Raw genomic sequence first — 19,491 nt, 5'->3', positions numbered from 1 at the left:
ATACTTCAAATCCTTTCTAAATTACTTATAATATCTAATACAATGTAAATGCCATGTAAATAGTTGTTAGACTGTATTGCTTAGGGATTATTAAAAAATCTACATGTTCAGTACAGATGGTTTTTTTAAGAAAAATATTTTCAATCTGTGTTTGGTTGAATCCATGGATTCAGAGGGCTGACTGCACAAGGCTAATGAACATATGATACTCTACTCCTTCATACTTCATTCTCTACATACTTGCCAACAAGATTCGATCACAAGGTAAATTGGATCATACTACTTACTACCTGTTCCTCCTCTGTTTAAAACTCTGCAATCCTGGTGTGTGATGTTCCCCTTCCTGTGTTCAGGGGTGGGGGGAGGGGGGAGGGGGAAGGATAGCATTAGGAGATACACCTAATGTAAATGACGACTTAATGGGTGCAGCACACCAACATGGTGCATGTATATATATATGTAACATACCTGCACATAGTGCACATGTACCCTAGAACTTAAGTATAATAATAAAAAAAAAATAAGTAAAAATAAAAAGGAAAAAACAATAGAGAGAGAATAAGGTTAAAAAAAAAAAAAAATCCTACAATCGGAGTAGGCTCCTTACCGTGACCCTAAAAACTGTGGCTTCTGCCTACCTCTCCAACTCTTTTTATTTATTTATTTTTATTTTTTATTCTTTTTTTTGGCGGGGGGGGCAGGGTCTTGCTTGCTCTGTTTCCCAGGCCTGAGTGCAGTGGTGCGATCAGAGCTCATTGCAACTCCACCTCCTGGGCTCAAGCAACACTCCCACCAAGGCCTTCTCGGTAGCTAGGACTACATATGGGTGGCATGCCATGACACCCAGCTATTTTGTTTAAATTATTTGTTGTAGAGACAGGGTCTCATTATGTTGTCCAGGGTGGTCTCGAACTTCTGGCCTCATGCAATCTTCCTGCCTCGGCCTCTGAAAGTGCTGAGATGACAGGTATGAGCCATCGTGCCCCAGCTCTAATTCATTTTCTACCACTGTCCCTTCAGACTTACTCTGCTCAGGCCACACTTGCCTTCTTTCCATTCCTTGAACATGCCAAGCTCATTTCTGCTTTAGGCCTTTTGTTCTGACTGTTAGCTCTGCCTGGAAAGCTCCGATCCCAGATCTTCCCATGGCTGCCTCCTTCTTAAATTCAAAACTCAGCTCAAATATCTCCTCCTTTGACTCTCCCCAGTCATTCCATAGAAGGAAACTCTACCTCAACCCCAGTTTCTATCCCCTTCCATATTGCATTACCTTTGTAGTAGTTGCCACTATTTAAAATTCAAGTATTTATTTACTGGCTATGCATTTATTATATCTTCTCTCAACTGAAATACAAAATCCTTGAAGGCAGGGGTCTTAGTGGTCCTTTTCACCACTCTATCATATCTAGAGCAGTGCCTAGGCATCTAATGGGCCTTAGACAAATATCTGTTGAATGATTAAGTAAAAAGCACTGAAGAATAATAAGCAAACTGCTTTTAACTGTGCCAGAGACAAGAGACTATTAGAAAGTCACAAAGAAAATAGAATATGATGACTCTTCTGGCCCTATTCATTCAGTTTGATTGGTAATATGAATACATATAAGGCACTTGAAAGTTTGAATGTATGGAAATGGAGAAATTACTAAGTGTAGTCCTAATGGCCTGATTAAATTATTGCATTTTGATAATTAATGCCAAGAAAGAACCATTCTTTGGAGAAAATTTCTTTATGGTCGGCTAATTTTTTCCATTCAACTTTCCTTTTACTTACTTATAACAAGATATAATTAGAAAAGAAGGGGTAACTGATGATTAGGTAAGAAGGGATAATGGATGAATAATCTACTAAGGTTTTTATTTTGAATTTCAAAGTAATTTCATTCCAGGTTAAACTAGACAATTCTTATCATCTGCTTCACTTGGCAGAAAATTGACCAAAGAAACATTTTCCTGACATACTCTTTCAGTAAACAGTTGTTTTCTTCCAAAATTTAAAAATGCATTCTTAATCATTAAATTGTTAGGCCTTTGATAGTCTTCAGTAAATAAAACTATGAGAAATTACAGAAGCTTCAAATACCGTAAAATTAAAACTCAAAAGTTCATACATGTCATTAACCAATTACACTCTGCATTACTGCTTCACTACAATACCTCTGTGATATTAGGTATGTTATTGACTTTGTTATATTTAATAGTTATCTCTTAATAAAGGTTGACTATTAAGTTGACATTCAAATTAAGATAGGCAAATGGGATAGGAAAGTGGTATCTCTAAAACTTCAGGCAATCCAGCTCACTTCTACATAGAAACTGGACTTGCTATTTTTTCCACTGTGTGTGGTAAAATGAAACACATCACATGACAGCCAGCAGATTTGGGATTTTTATATTTTCAGTAATCAATAATATCTTTGACTGTAAAACAGAGAATTTCTAAGCACTGGGATTTTATTTAAGCCTAATCACATAAAATTCATCATATTTTTGGACATTAGAAGGGAACTGGTATTTCAGGATATTATGTTCTTAGGCTATTTTACCTATTTTTTTAATCTAATGACCAAAGTGTCTTTAGACTGAAGTATCTAATGACCAAAGTGACTTTGATTCATTTATTTTTTTGAAAATGCCAATAATATCCAATGTAAAGAGGCATAATTTATGCTTTGTAGAACTATAGAAGAAATGCTATTATTTTAATGAAAATTATAAACAGTGAAAAAGTTTCACTCTACATAGACAGAAGTGCCCAAAAATTTCATTTCTCATTTTCTTTTGAATTGTCATAATGTTAATCAAACTTCTCTACTGTCTAGCTCAACGTCAGACAGGAAACAGTCGATATATCCTTTGTGAATAACTTAATTTCATGCCTCCATGCACTCAGAACCCTTCAATACTAGTCAACTTGCTGACATCAGGGATATATTGATAATGCTAGAAGAAATCTAACAAAGTGACCCAGGATTACATATTTTCACACATAAGCATTCTTCAACTATATATTAAAATTTATTTCCTGAAAAGATGTAAAAGGACAAAAGTTCATTTAATAAAGCCACAGTTTTACACCTAACAACTTGATCTAAATGGGTAATACATCTTGTGAGATCATATTAAAGTCAATATAATCCATAACTTATGAATTATAGTAAATATCCTAAGAAGTTAATGTCCAGTGTAGAGGAAATTATCTAAATTATCTTTTAAAAATAGATATAAAATATACAAATAACAATTTCAAATAAAATACGACTGATGTACCTTTGCTGAACTATCAAGCTCCTATTATCCTAAAATCAGAATGTCTCCATCTGTTAACCTGACATGAACAAGCTGATAAATGAAATCAGAACAACAGCGTATTCTGGCAAAACCAGAAACTTCCTGAAAACCTAGAAAAATATGTTCACAACAGATGGGTCATTTAGAAAATAAATACATCAATCTGTCAAACTGAGTACTGTTCTAATTCTCTAAATTAAAATCAGTTGGAGTTTTTTTTTTTTTTTTTTTAGTGTCAAGAGTCTGTGACATTAGGAAGGCCAGAGAGGAAAAACCTAAAGATGCAAATATAGACATCTGAGGTGACCTAAAGTGTCACATCGTTAGGTTTCCTGTTAAACATACTAAATTTAGGTAAAGTCCTTACCAGTTAACTTCTTCACAGGCTGGAGCCGAACACTGATAGACTGATGTGTGAGTAAGGGGGAGGATGGAAGAGAGCGAGACATGCCCTCCATAATCCGAATGTGCTGCATACCTTCACTCACTGGAAGTGGCGGGACGGCGTAGTCTGGCTCAAAAGCACAGTCGCTTTCTGTGGAGATGCCACCTGTTAGAAGGGGATGGAACAAAAGAGCTGGTGAGAAAAGATCCTGCCTTCCCTATTAAAATACATCTTATAGGATAATTCAGAACAACAAATATTAATTTTTCACTGTGAAAAATCAAATAAAGTATTTTCACTACATGTGTTCATTTCTACACTTACTATGTACTCAATTCCAGGTCTAGCACTACGAAACTGAAGATGACTAAACTAAGGTTCCTTCTTATAAGGTGTTCACTGTCTCATGAGAGATGCAATCATATAAGGAAATATAAGAAAATAATTTCCACATAAGTTGTATAAAGAAATGATCTTACATTTTCCTTTCTGATAAGACACACATTAAAGGTATTTATCTGCTTAGCAAGCCATCATGTGCAATTGCTAGTAGGATCATTGTAACTCTATTTCTTTCTCCCGTCCTCCAAGAAAATACATAAAAATTCAAGTGGGTAAGACTGACATTATTATATAATGATATTTGAATCTGTTCTAATTTTTAAAAAGAGTAATTATATGCTGTTTACTTCTACTTATATGCTGTTGACTTCCACTTCTGGTAATGGCAGAATTATGTACTTCAGATAAACTTTTCCCAAGGAAAATTAGAACCATAAACATATGGTATAAAATTATATATATACAAATTTTGTGCGTGTGTGTGTGTGTGTGTGTGTAGTCTAAGGCCCACAAAGGGGTGAAAGTGGAGCTAGCAAAACTCCAACACTTTTGTTAAAATCTAGGAGCAAGTAGGAACTGAAATTTGACTGGTTCTCACAGGGACTAAAGCTCAGCTCTAAATATTTCCCATAAAATTAAATTAAGACAGTCTTGCATTGACAGTGCCTGCCAAAAACAAACATAAATCTTTGTGGAGGAAGGTAATATCATCATAGGTCTCAAATTATTTATATAATTTATCACATACAGCATCTAGCCCTTAATTAACAATAACAGAGATAACATGAACAAAGTAAATCAGAGAAGCCATATAAACCAGAAATAGTCTCATAAAGAATACTGAACACAAAACAATGAGAGACAGAATTTAAAATAATATGCTAAATATGCTTAAGAAAATAAATGTTTAAAATTTTAGCAGAGGAATGAAATTATGAAATTAAAAATTCAATAAATAGATGTAAAGGTAGATTAGACATCAAATTAGTAAACTGGAAGAGACATCAGAAGAAAACATTAAAATGATGAATGGAGAGTCAAAGAATGGAAATGGATTCTTAGATATGACACCAAAAGCACAAGCATTAAAGGAAAAAATTAAATGGATTTCATCAAAATTAAAAACTGTGTGCAACAAGGGATACTATCAAGAGAGTGAAAAGACAATGCTCATAATGGGAGAAAATATTTCCAAATCGTGTATCTGATAGAGCCTAACATCCAGAACCGAGAACAAGCTTATCTAGCCCGTGGGCTGCATGTGGACAAGGACAGCTTTGAATGTGGCCCAAATCAAATTTTATAAACTTTCTTAAAACACTATGGTTTTTATTTTGCAATTTTTTTTAACGCTTATCAGCTATCGTTACTGTTGGTGTATTTTATGTGTGGTCCAAGACGATCCTTCTTCTTCCAATGTGGCCCAGGGAAGTCAAAAGATTGGACACCCCTGATTTATTAGGTTGGTGCAAAACTAATTACAGTTTTTTGTCATTACTTTTAATAGAAGGTATAAAGAACTACTTCAACTCAACAACAAAAAGACAAACAATCCAATTTAAAAATGGGCAAAGCTGGGTGTCTTGACTCATGCCTATAATCCCAAGACTTTGAGAGGCCAAGGTGAGTGAATCACTTGAGCCCATAAGTATGAGACCAGCCTGGGCAACGGAGTGGGATCCCATTTCTACAAAAAATATTTTTTAAAAAACTAGCCAGGTACAGTGGCATGTACCTGTAGTCCCAGGTACTTGGGAGGCTCAAGTGGGAGGATCACTTGCACCCAGGAGGTTGAGGCTGCAGTGAGCCATGATTACACCACTGCACTCTAGCCTGGGTGACAGAGTGAGACCATTTCTTGAAAAAGAAAAAAAAAAAAAAAAAAAGAAACTTCAAAGTACTTGAATAAACATTTCTCCAAAGAAGATACACAAATGGCCAACAAGAACATGTAACGCAGCTCAACAATCATTACAGAAAAAGCCAAAATGAGAGACCACTTTATACCCACTAAAATGGGTATAATAAAAAAATGAGAGAACAAAAAAATGTTGGTGGCAAAATTAAAATCTTCATACACTGCTGGTGGAAATGTAAGATGGTGGTTCCTCAAAAAGTTAAACACAGAATTACCATATGACCTAGCCATTTCACTCCTTTGTATATACCCAAAGATATGAAAACAGGTTTTCAAGCAAAAACTTGAACATGAACGTTCACAGCAGCATTATTCATAATAGCCAAAAAGTGGAAACAGCCCAAATGCCATTAACTGGTGAACGGATAAACAAAATGTGGCATATTTATACAATGAAATATTATCTAGCCATAAAAAGAATGAAGGTCTGATTCATGCTACAACATTCAAAAGCCTTGAAAACGTACTAAGTGGAAGAAGCCAGACACAAAAGACCACATTTGTATTATTCCACTTATATGAAATGTTCAGGAGAGGCAAATCCACAATCTGCCATGTTCTCTCCATTTCTTCAACCATGACCTTAGTTGAAGCCACTATTATCTTATCCCAAACTTCTGTTGGGAGAAATCTAGGATTTATTCTCTATCCTTGGATTTCAGGTATTTTACTAGGATTAACTTTTTTTCTTCTCATTCATCTCTGGGCCCTTTCACTTACTATGCTGACTAAATCTTCTCTTCCAACTTTTCTTTTCTCTCTCTTTGGAATTCTGGTCAGATGAATACTGTATCTCCTAGACTTACTTTTCAAGTCTCTTTCTCTCATCCTTGATTTCCAATCTTTCACGAATATATTTGACATTGATTCATATGAATTTGCAGTATTTTACAGTTACATAAACAAAGAGGCATGCCATTAGTGTAATTCCTTAACTGAGGAATCCTTTTATTGAAAAAAATCAGCATTAGATTTTTGAAAGCAATATATTTGATTTAGTGAACCAACTCTTTTCACTTAAAATGTTCCAATGTTAAAAATTAGCTGATAATTTTAGAAACTAATAATACTCCTTAAGGAATAATACTGCAATTAGTCCAGTTTGGCTGTCCTACTTTACTTTTCTGCTTAAAACTATTTTCTTCCATCTTCTTTGTCCCATAAATTGTGCCTGAACTTATTGTAGCTACAGAGAAAAAACTAAAAATACATGTTTAAAGTACTGGTGAGCAGAGAATTTGATTATATACCAGTTTTTCCTGGGTAACTAGCAATCTCAAAATCTCAGTGGTTTACATTTCCTGTATGCTCATGAGCCTTCAGATTGACTCTGAGTGAGCTGATCTAGGTTGGGCATGATAGGGCTAGCTAGATACCAGTACTATGGTCAGGTTCAGAACACTGCTATGTGTCTTCAATATTGGGCCCAGTCACTGAAGGCAAGTGAACATAGGTAGCACGCTCTTCTTGGCAGAAAAGAGGAGTGCAGGAGGCCAAGTCAAATCGGAGGAACATACTTAAGACTTCTGTTCTCAAGGCTGGGCACAGTGGCCCACATCTGAAATCCCAGCACTTTGGGAGGCTGAAGCAGGAGGGTTGCTTGAAGCCAGGAGTTTGAGATCAATGTGGGCAACAATGTAAGACACTGTTTCTACAAAAACTAAAAATATTAGCTGGGCGTGGTGTACCTGTAGTCCCAGCTACTCGGGAGGCTGAAGCAGGAGGATCAATTGAGCCCAGGAGTTCGAGGCTGCAGTGAGCTACAATCATACTACTGTACTCCGGCCTGGGCAACAGAGTGAGACCCTGTCTCTACTGAAAAAAACAACAAAGAAAAACCTCTCTGCCCACTAACATTCCACTGGCCCAAGGAACTCATGGAGCCAAGAAAAGCATCAGTGGGGCAGGGACATATACTTGGCCTATACCAGTGGGAGCTTCTGCAAAGTCGCATAGCATAAGGAATACATGTATAGTTTTATAACATGAAGTTAAAAAAAAGGGGGGGGGGAGGAATCCAATTTATCAAGTATGTAAGACAGCATCTACTGGTACTCTACATTACTCAATCTTTATTTTCTACCTTTCTTTTCCTGCTTCAGTCAACCAAATTAAAAGTGACTGAAATAATGTGATGGAGATGTGGCAGAATTTAAAAACTGCTGACAGAAAAAAATCAGTTATGCTGGACACCTGGTGACTAGACATTCAGAAGTTGAGCTCAGAACGCACCAGAATCTAAAGTGTATGGACACCAAAGAAATGTTAGGAGTGACTATGATCCAACTGAAATTTCAGTCATCATGAGGTGTTATACTTAACATAAATCATTATTAGATATTAAAGTTCAAGTTAACAGAGAAACTCTTCCATTGGAGATAATACATATTCTAGAGAACTGCCTTCTAGTTTTTCAAGTAATAAAAATAACCACAAACAGAAATCTAGAAATTAAAAACCTCTAGCATAATATGTTCACTTGTGATAATTGAGTGAACTGTATACATCATTGGCGAATTTTTCAGTTTACATGTCATGCTTCAATAAAAGTTTACTTTTAAAAAGTACACAGGAAAAAAATATGTAGCATGGTGATAAACTGGCCCCTAAAGACAAAGCGATTTTGCATATGTAACAGAAGCAAAAGAGTTTTGCCTAAATTATTCCAAATGTCTTTTTAACTCAGAGCTCGTATCATCACTCTGTGACTCTGTAACATCCTTACAAGTCCATACATCAGGCAAGAAACAGGCCCCGAGAAGTTTAACAACGAGTATAGGATCATATGATCAGACAACATGATTGCCTATGTAAAAATTCTAAGGTATCTACAAAAAAGCTATAAGAAAAAATAAATCAGTAAGGCAAATTCACAGGTTACAAAGTTAATGTATAAGAATCAAGTGTCTTCCTATATACTAGCAATGAACATTTGGAAAATTTTTAAAAAAACATTTAACCAACATCATTACAATAACACTACTAAAAACATAAAATATTTAGGAATACATCTGACAGAATACATACCATGTACTCTGAAAACTACAAGAAACTGATAAGAGAAATTAAAAACCTAAATAGAGCCAGGAGTTGTGGCATGTGCCTGTAGTCCCAGCTACTACTTGGGAGGCTGAGACAGAAGAATTGCTTGAGCTCAGGAGTTTAGACCAGCCTGAGCAACATAGTGAGATACTGTCTCTAAAAAAACAAAAACAAAACCCAAAAAACCTAAATGGAGCAATGTACCATGTTTATGGATCTGAAGACTCCATATCACTATGTCAATTGTCTCCAAAGTGATCTACAGGTTTGAAGAAATCCCAATGGAAATATAGCAGGCAGTTACTTTTATAGTAATCAATAAGCTAATTTTAAAATTTATACAGAAAAAGAAAAGAACTAGGATAGCCACAACAATTTTGAACAAACAAAACCAAAACTGGAGTAAGCATCCAGAAAAAGAACCACACATATAGCCAACTAATTTGTGACAAAGGTGAAAGGATAATTCAATGTAGAAAGGATATTTTCAACAAATAATTTTGTTAACTATTAGACATCCAAATGCAAAAACACTGACCTTGAAGCATACCTCTACTCATGAAAACATCAAAGAGAAATTAGTCACAGACTGAAAATGTTAAAAAAAAAACTATAAAGCTATTAGAAGAAACTATAAAACTATAAAATTATAAACCTTTTAGAAGAAAACACAGGAGAAAATCTGTGTGACCTTGGGTCAGGTAGATTTCTTACAAAGGATCCCAAAAAGATGAACCATATTAAAAAATTGATGAATTGGAATTCATAAAAATTAAAAATTTCTACTCTTCAAATGATATTGTTACAAAATGAAAAGCAGTACCAACTGAAAGAAAATATTTGCAAAACACATATCTAATAAAGGACTGGTAGTTAGGCTATAAGAACTCTTAACTCAGGAACAAGAATACAAACTACCCAATTTTAAAAATGGGCAAAATATCTGAACAGATGCTTCACTAAGTAAGAAATATGGATGATAATATAGTTTGGATATTTGTCCCCACCCCTATCTCATGTTGAATTGTAATTACCAATGCTGAAGGTTGGCCTGTTGGGAGGTGTCTGGATGATGGCTGGAGGGGGATCCCTCATAGCTTGTTGCTGTCTTCGTTGATAGTGAGTTCTCATGAGATCTGGTTATTTAAAAGTATGTATCACCTCCCTCCACCCCTTGCTCCTGTGCACCATGTGAGAAGGTGGCTTCCCCATCCACCTTCCACTATGATTGGAAGTTCCCTAAAGCTTCCCTAGAAGCCAAGCAGATGCCAGCACCATGATTCCTGTACAGCTTCCAGAATTGTAAGCCAATTAAACCTCTTTTCTTTATATATTACCCAGTCTCAGGTATTTCTTTACAGCAATGCAAGAATGGCCTAATACAGATACTCAACATCATTAATCATTATGGTAATTCAAACTAGGAGTTACTACTACACACCTAGCAAAATGGCTAAAATTAAAAAAATACTAGCAAAACCACACGCTGACAAGAATGAACTAGAGCTCTCATATACTGCTGGTGACAATATCAACTGGTATATATAAGGTGGGAAACAGTTTGGCAGTTTTTAAGTAAACCTACCATATGACCCAGAAATCCAGAAATTTACCCAAAAGAAATGAAGATATATGTCCCTCCTCCCACACACAAATAGAAAAATTATTACTCTCCACAAACTGAAAGTCCCCAAATGTCCATCAACTGATGAATGGATAAACAAATTGTGACATATACATACAACAGAATCTGACTCAGCAATAAAAAGAATGAACTTCTGATGTGTGCACAAAAATAAAAAATGGGTAATATGTTCTTATACACCAATAACAGACAGAGAGCCAAATCATGCGTGAACTCCCATTCACAATTGCTTCAAAGAGAATAAAATACCTAGGAATCCAAGTTACAAGGGATATGAAGGACCTCTTCAAGGAGAACTACAAACCACTGCTCAACGAAATAAAAGAGGACACAAACAAATGGAAGAACATTCCATGCTCATGGATAGGAAGAATCAATATCGTGAAAATGGCCATACTGCCCAAGGTAATTTATAGATTCAATGCCATCCCCATCAAGCTACCAATGACTTTCTTCACAGAATCGGAAAAAACTACTTTAAAGTTCATATGGAACCAAAAAAGGGCCCACATTTCCAAGACAATCCTAAGCTAAAAGAAAAAGCTGGAGGCATCATGCTACCTGACTTCAAACTATACTACAAGGCTACAGTAACCAAAACAGCATGGTACTGGTACCAAAACAGAGATATAGACCAATGGAACAGAACAGAGCCCTCAGAAATAATACCACACATCTACAACCATCTGATCTTTGACAAACCTGACAAAAACAAGAAATGGGGGAAGGATTCCCTATTTAATAAATGGTGCTGGGAAAACTGGCTAGCCATATGTAGAAAGTTGAAACTGGATCCCTTCCTTACACCTTATACAAAAATTAATTCAAGATGGATTAAAGATTTAAATGTTAGACCTAAAACCATAAAAACCCTAGAAGAAAACCTAGGCAATACCATTCAGGACATAGGCATGGGCAAGGACTTCATGTCTAAAACACCAAAAGCAATGGCAACAAAAGCCAAAATTGACAAATGGGATCTAATTAAACTAAGGAGCTTCTGCACAGCAAAAGAAACTACCATCAGAGTGAACAGGCCACCTACAGAATGAGAGAAAATTTTTGCAATCTACTCATCTGACAAAGGGCTAATATCCAGAATCTACAAAGAACTCAAACCAATTTACAAGAAAAAAACAAACAACCCCATCAAAAAGTGGGCGAAGGACATGAACAGACACTTCTCAAAAGAAGACATTTATGCAGCCAACAGACACACGAAAAAATGCTCTTCAACACTGGTCATCAGAGAAATGCAAATCAGAACCACAATAAGATACCATCTCACACCAGTTAGAATGGCCATCATTAAAAAGTCAGGAAACAGCAGGTGCTGGAGAGGATGTGGAGAAATAGGAACACTTTTACACTGTTGGTGGGACTGTAAACTAGTTCAACCATTGTGGAAGACAGCGTGGCGATTCCTCAAGGATCTAGAACTAGAAATACCATTTGACCCAGCTATCCCATTACTGGGTATATACCCAAAGGATTATAAATCATGCTGCTATAAAGGCACATGCACACGTATGTTTACTGTGGCACTATTCACAATAGCAAAGACTTGGAACCAACCCAAATGTCCATCAATGATAGACTGGATTAAGCAAATGTGGCACATATACACCATGGAATACTATGCAGCCATAAAAAAGGATGAGTTCATGTCCTTTGTAGGGACATGAATGAAGCTGGAAACCATCATTCTCAGCAAACTATCGCAAGGACAGAAAACCAAACACCGCATGTTCTCACTCATAGGTGGGAACTGAACAATGAGAACACATGGACACAGGAAGGGGAACATCACACACCGGGGCCTGTTGTGGGGTGGGGGAAGTGGGGAGGGATAGCATTAGGAGATATACCTAATGTAAACGATGAGTTAATGGGTGCAGCACACCAACATGGCACATGTATACATATATAACAAACCTGCACATTGTGCACATGTACCCTAGAACTTAAAGTACAAAAAAAAAAAAAATCTCAAAAAAAAAGTGGGTAATACGATCAAAAGACTATATACTACATGGCTTCATTTACAGAATATTCTGGGAAATACTATAGTATTAGAAAACACTTAAGTGGTTGCTAGGGATTAGGTTGAGGGAGGCAACTGATTACATGGGGGCATGAGGGAAATTTTTATGGAAATAAGCTATATTTGATTTAGTGGTATTTAACATCACTATATATGTTTTAAAAATTCATGGTATGTACACTTAAAATGGCAAATTTTACTTATATAAATTAAATAAACCTGACTTTTTAAAAACCTAATTTGTAATAACATACTCACTGTACACTTATGATTTGTGAACTTTTCTAATTGGATACTTTATCTCCAAAGTACACTTTTAAAATAACAGCACAGGTGGTAATCTGGTCCCTAAAACGAGTGTAGGCATGTTAAACATAATACACACAATAACAATGCATAATTTCTCAAAGGGCTTTCATCTATGTCCGAAACAATGGGGTTTGGCCTAAATTATTCCTAATATTCTTTCATGCAAAGATTTATACCACTCTGAGACTGCAATTATCTCATTCACATACTATTAAATACTAAAAAAAAATCAAGCAGAGAAAGTTTAATAACTAATTAAAGATCATACAGTCAATCAGCAACAGAAGAAAATTAGAACCCAAATCCTTACCATGGTCTACAAAGCACTACATGATCTGGCTCCCACCTACTTAATTCTCTCACCTCCTCCCCCTCCAACTTCTCTACTTCATCCCTTCCCACTTTCCCCCTCAAATCACACAGCACTTATCATTACCTGATATGACTTTCTTCTTTTATTTCTCTCACTCCTCCAGAATGAAAGTATCTTAACAGTATGGACTTTCTCTCGTTTGTGTACCATGTAACTCAGACTGATTGAGACATGGGTATTAGGGTAGCCCCTAGCTGGGCAGAGGAGCAAAGCTGACTCAGGCCTCCAGTCTTCTGTGGAGACTCAGCTCTGGCCCTCCCATCTGCGTGGACTGTTCTGTCCCAGGGTCTTCTTTCGGTGTTTTCGTCTCACAATCTCAGCACAGAAGGGACATCTTTACTTGAAGAGGCTTTAATGCCCTGACTAGAATCTCCAGTGCAGACTTGAACAGTAGTAATAGCAGACATGAGGAAAACTTTCAGCTTTTCAATAGTCTGTCTGCCATCAGTGAGATGCAAATAGAGAGGACTCCTAGTGAAATAAATTCTATGAATGAAATCTATACGGAAAAGCCTTCAAAAGGAGTGCTAATGTTATTCTGCAGGAGACAGAAATCATAGACAAGAGACAAACCATGAGTGTAAAGATTGTACAAAAGCCTTCAGTAACCATTATTCCCTTCAGAGACATGGGAGAATTCAAAATGAAAAGAAACCCTTTGAACAATTTTAGAGCAGGACAGTATTTGATCTATAGTCACCTCCAAAACATACATGAGATCTCACACTGAAGACAAATTTTATGACTGTAATCAGCGTGGAAAGTTCTTCAAAAACAGCTCTTGCTTTGCAGTGCACAAGAGAATATACACTGGGCAAAAACTCAACACAAAGACCGTGGGAACCTTTAATAGGAGCGCTCATTTTACTGTGCACTGGAGCGGATATCCATGTTGGAGAAAACTCGACAACAGCACTGACTGGGAAAAAGCAGAAACTTTCACCTTACAATGGCTATACACACATGAGAGAAACACAACGAATGCGGTGAATTCAGGAAACTCTTGAGCAGGAACTTTAATATTACTGAACATGTTTAGACACATTCTGGGAAGAAAGGCTATAAATGCAATGACTGGGAAGGTTTTCAGAAGTTATTCAACCTATGCCTATGGAAAAAGGTGAGGACATAAAAAGGAGAGAAATCATATATGTAATGAATATGTTAGAAAGGCTTCAATAGTCCTTCTTGCCTTTAAAGATATGAAAAGTCACACTGGAAAGAAACCTTATGACTATATACCACATAGGAGGGCCTTCAGCCAAAAATTTTCTCTTGTTCTACACAAGAGAATTAATACAAGGAAACAAATCATATGACTGTTTAAAAAAATCAGTAAGGACATATATTTGAAAAATTTAATTAGGTTCCAATTCCAGGAAAGATGGAGTACGCATACCCTACCTTGTCTCTCTCACTGAATACAACTATAAACCCTGGAAGGAATGCATAGAGCTTAATTCTAGTTTCCCATCTGGCATGTAAGGAGCTTAGAAGTTTTCACTTCATCTAACATGTAAAAAACTAAACACGTTGAAAAATCAACAACTCTTCTTACATTCTTTAGAGAAGGGAAGTCACAATGTAAACTGCTGTGCCAAAAGTTGGAGAGAGACAGGTGACTATAGAGAATGCAGAAACCCACAAGCAGCAACCTCAGTGGGAACCAATACAGAAGTAGGAAAACCTGAACTGTAGTTGATGAATTATTGGAGGCTCAGGCAGACAAGCCTGAGAAATCAAAATTCTGAGGGGACCCAGTTTCAGAGGGGCCCCAATCTTTTGTGAGTTTTATCTCCTGGAGCACTATGAGGCTCTCAGTCAGTATTGAAGAAAAATCCACTCCTGCTTCCAGGAGGGGCAGAGGAAAGTAACCATTTTGAAATGTACCAGAGAATGGTATTCTTCTTAACCATCAGGAGAAATTATTTTCCCAGAGCTTAACCACACTTGTGAAAGAAAAATACCAAACTTCAGCCTCCTCTAGCCATCCTGTTCCACCTACTATGAGAAGGGAGAAAAAAAAAAAAAAAAAAAACAAAGAAAAAGAAAAAAACAGAGAAGCACTGGTAAAGTTCATAGTGAAGGGGCACAGCCTCACCAAAAGACAAGAACTTACCAAAGTACTATAGATGCTTCCTTTTCCCACACACCTGAACACTACATTACTAAAGGTTTATTCACCACAGTTCCTTCCACTCAAAACATCATGCCTACCTTTCAGCAAAAAATTGCAAGACACATTAAAAGGCGAAAGATAACTGTTGGAAGAGACAGAGCAAGGATTAGAAACACACCCAGTTACAGTGTGTCCAGATTTGGTTCCTTCTGATGGGTTCCTGGTCTCGCTGACGCAGACCTTCGTGGTGATTGTTAACAGCTCTTAAAGGTGGCACTGACCGAAGAGTGACCAGCTGCAAGATTTATTGTGAAGAGCAAAAGAACAAAGCTTCCACAGCACCGAAAAGGACGCCAGTGAGTTGCTGCTGCCAGCCGGGGTGGCCAGCTTTTATTCCCTTATTTGTCCCTGCCCATGTCCTGCTGATTGGTCCATTTTACAGAGTGCTGATTGGTCCATTTTATAGAACGCTGATTGGTGCATTTTACAAACCTCTAGCTAGCTACAGAGCGCTGATTGGTGTGTTTTTACAGAGCACTGATTGGTGCATTTTACAAACCTCTAGCTAGCTAGAGAGCACTGATTGGTGTGTTTTACAAACCTCTCGTAAGAGAAAAGTTCTCCAAGTCCCCACTCAACCCAGGAAGTCCAGCTGGCTTCACCTCTCAACAGCAGGGATTAAACACCCTGCTATAAACTGGTTCTGACTATAAATGTAAACAATTATGATTAATATGCTATGGGCTTTCATGAAAAAAAGTAGACAACATGCAAGAACAGATGAGTAATATAAATAGATGGAAATTCTATGAAAGAATAAGAAAATGTAGATCAAAAACATTAGAATAGAAATTAAGAATGCCTTTAATGGGCTCATTAGCAGACTGGACGTAGCTGAGGAAAGAGTCTGAGCTTCAGGATATGTCAATAAAAACATTCAAAACTGAAAAGCAAACAGAAAAAAGAACAGAACACCTAAGAACTGTGGAACCACTACAAAAGGTGTAAATATGCATAATGGGAATAACAGAAGAAGAAATATTTAAGGCAATAATGACTGAAGATTTCCCCAAATTAATGTCAGACACCAAACCATAGACCAGAAAGCTCCGAGTACCCCTAGCAGGATAAATGCCAAACAAACTATGCTTCAGTAAAACACATTCAAACTTCAGAAAATCAAAGAGAAACAAAAAAATCTTAAACCAGAGGGAAAAAAACCTTACCTACAGGGAAGCAAAGAAAAAATTATTAATATATCTGATATCTCCTCAGAAACAATACAAGAAAAGAGTAGAATGAAATAAAGTGGTTAAAAAACAAACAAACCTAGAATTCTATACCCTGCAGAATCATCCTTCAAAAGTGACGGAGAAATAAAGACTTTCCCAAACAAAAACAGAAAATTTGTTGCCAGAAGACCTGCCTTGCAAGAAATGTTAAAAGTTCTTCAGAGAAATGAAATGATAGAGGTCAGAAAGTCTGATCTACATAAAGAAAGGATAAGCTTTAGAGAATGAATACGTGAAGATACTTTTTAAAAAATTCTTAATTGTTCTAACAGATAAGTTGTTCAAAATAATAATAGCAACAATATATTTGATTATGTATGCTTGTGTGTGCTATGTGTATATGTATAATATATACACACACACACACACACATGCACGTGTGCATGTATGCGTGTGTGTGTGTGAGTAAAATAAATGACGACAATGATATAAGGGATGCCAGGGAGGAATTAGGGATATTTTGTTATTACACAGTATCTGCACTACCTGTGAAATAGTATAGTATTATCTGAAAGTGAACTTAAATTTATTGTAAATATATATTGCAAATTTTAGGCAGCCACTAAAAAAGGGGAAAAAAGAAGTGATATAAGAAACGAAAGAAAATGGAATTACATAAAATTTTGAATTAAAACAAATGGCAGAAAAGAGTAGAAGACAAAAATAGAAACTGTGAAGGGCAACAAACAGAAAATAGTAACAAGTATGATAGATATTAATCCAACTATATCAATAATCACTTCAAAGGTCAATGATCTAAATATACCAATAAAAAGTCAGAGATTGTAACAATTGGTCAAAAAAACAGATCCAACTAATGTGTTACTTATAAAAAACTCACTTTAAAGGAGTCAAATCCCCAACAAGACTTAACAGTCTTGACTGATGAGTATGTAACAAGAGAGAATCAAAACACGAGGCAAAAATGGATAGAACTACACGGATAAATAGACGAATACACTATTACACTTGAGACTTTGACAGCCTTCTATCAGAAATGGACAGATCCAGCAGGCAGAAAATCAGTAAGGACACAGTTGAACTCAACAGCACCATCAATCAACTGGTTATAATGGACACCTATAGACTACTTCACATTACAACAGCAGAATACACATTCTTTTCAAGCACACATGGAATGTTCATTATGAATGAACACATTCTGGGCAATAAAGTACACCTTAACAAACTCAAAAGAATAGAAATCATACAACGGTTGCTCTAAGACCACAACAGAATTAAATTAGAAATCAGTAACAGAAAGATAGCTGAAAAATCCCAAAATACTTGGATAGTAAACACACATTTAAATAACACACAGTTCAAAGAAGAAATCTCAAAAGAAATTTTAAAATATTTTGAACTAAATAAAAATACGACTTTTCAAAATCTGTGGGATGCAGTGATAGACTGAAATTTATAGTGCTTAATAGATATATTAGAAAAGAAAGATCTAAAATTAATAATCTAAGCATCTATCTTAGGAAACTAGAAAAAGAAGAGCAAATTAAATTCAAAGCAAGCAGAAGAAAAGAAATAATAAAAACTAGAGCAGAAATTAATGAAATTGGAAATGGGAATCAATAGAGAAAAATCAACAAAACCAAATCCTGGTTCTTTGAAAAGAAAAAAATTTGAAAAGATCAATAAAATTGAGGAGCTTCTAGCCAGGCTAAAAAAGAGAGAGAGAGAAAGACACAAATTACTAATCACAGAAATGAAAGAGGGGTATCACCACAGATTTCATGAACATTAAAAGGATAATACAGGAATATTATAAGCAATTCTACACCCACAATTTGATGACCTAGAAAAAATTACCAATTCCTTGAAAAACATAATCTGGCAAAATTCTTACAAGAAAAAATAGACAATCTGAATAGGCCTATAACTATTAAATAAATTTAATCAGTAACTGGTAACCTTCCAAAACAGAAAGCACCAGGCCCAGATGGGTTCACTGGTAAATTCTACTAAACATTTATGGAAGAAATTATACAAATTCTCTACAATCTTTTTCAGAAGGTAGAAGCAGAAGGACTACTTCCTAACTTATTCTGTAAGGTCAGCATTACCCTAATATGAAAACCAGACAGATACAACAAGAACACTACAGAAATTTCTCTCATGAACATACGTGCAAAAATTCTCAATAAAATATTCACAACTCAAATCCAACAATGTATAAAAGGAATTACACACCATGACTAAGTGGTATTTATACCAGGTATGCTAGACTAGCTCAACACTTGAAAATCAATTAACAAAATCAATCACATGAACAGGCTAAAGAAGAAAAATCACATGATCATATCCATATGATCAGATCCATAAAAAGCATTTGACAATATCCAAAAGCGTCTGAAGACTGAAAACAAATATTATCAGGCAGACTGGGGAAAGAGCACAGAACTTAAAGTTCTGAAGTGGTATTGAGTTTACTGTGTTTTTTCCTTGCATTTTACCTGGCTTGGAGAGCTCAAAACTCAGAGAAGTATCTACTGGGTAAGATCAGAAAAAACTCCAAGAGAATCCCTCCCTTTCTGGTCTGAGGACCAGAAAAAGGGGCCCTTATGGCTCCAAGAGACTAGAGGAAATCTCTCCCTTTTTTTCCCTTTCCCCCTTTTCTTCCATCCCAGCTCCCAGGCAATTTCATGGCAGTAGCAGCACAGATATGGTAGTGGTGACTGGGCAAGCACCTGAACTGTGAGAGAAGGGAATCTTTTTCTCT

The 19,491-nt window shown here is 36.1% G+C and overlaps 1 protein-coding gene across 7 annotated transcripts in view; it reads right to left on the bottom strand.

The window, feature by feature from the left end:
• TANC2 (tetratricopeptide repeat, ankyrin repeat and coiled-coil containing 2) overlaps positions 1 to 19,491 on the bottom strand; it is a 489,961-nt gene that overhangs the window by 336,914 nt on the left and 133,556 nt on the right. For 4 of the 7 annotated variants that reach the window (XM_055258661.2, XM_055258662.2, XM_055258663.2 and 1 more), the window contains one exon: positions 3,659 to 3,841. In XM_055258661.2, the coding sequence (XP_055114636.1) occupies positions 3,659 to 3,841 (183 nt within the window). The remainder of the gene's footprint in view (positions 1 to 3,658; positions 3,842 to 19,491) is intronic. The other 3 variants (XM_055258667.2, XM_055258668.2, XM_055258665.2) reach the window with 1 other exon arrangement.

This window comes from Symphalangus syndactylus, chromosome 20, assembly GCF_028878055.3.
Source record: "Symphalangus syndactylus isolate Jambi chromosome 20, NHGRI_mSymSyn1-v2.1_pri, whole genome shotgun sequence".
Classification (NCBI taxonomy): domain Eukaryota; kingdom Metazoa; phylum Chordata; class Mammalia; order Primates; family Hylobatidae; genus Symphalangus; species Symphalangus syndactylus.
Note: the sequence above shows the minus strand (reverse complement) of the source record. Positions and strands in the feature narration are given on the sequence as shown.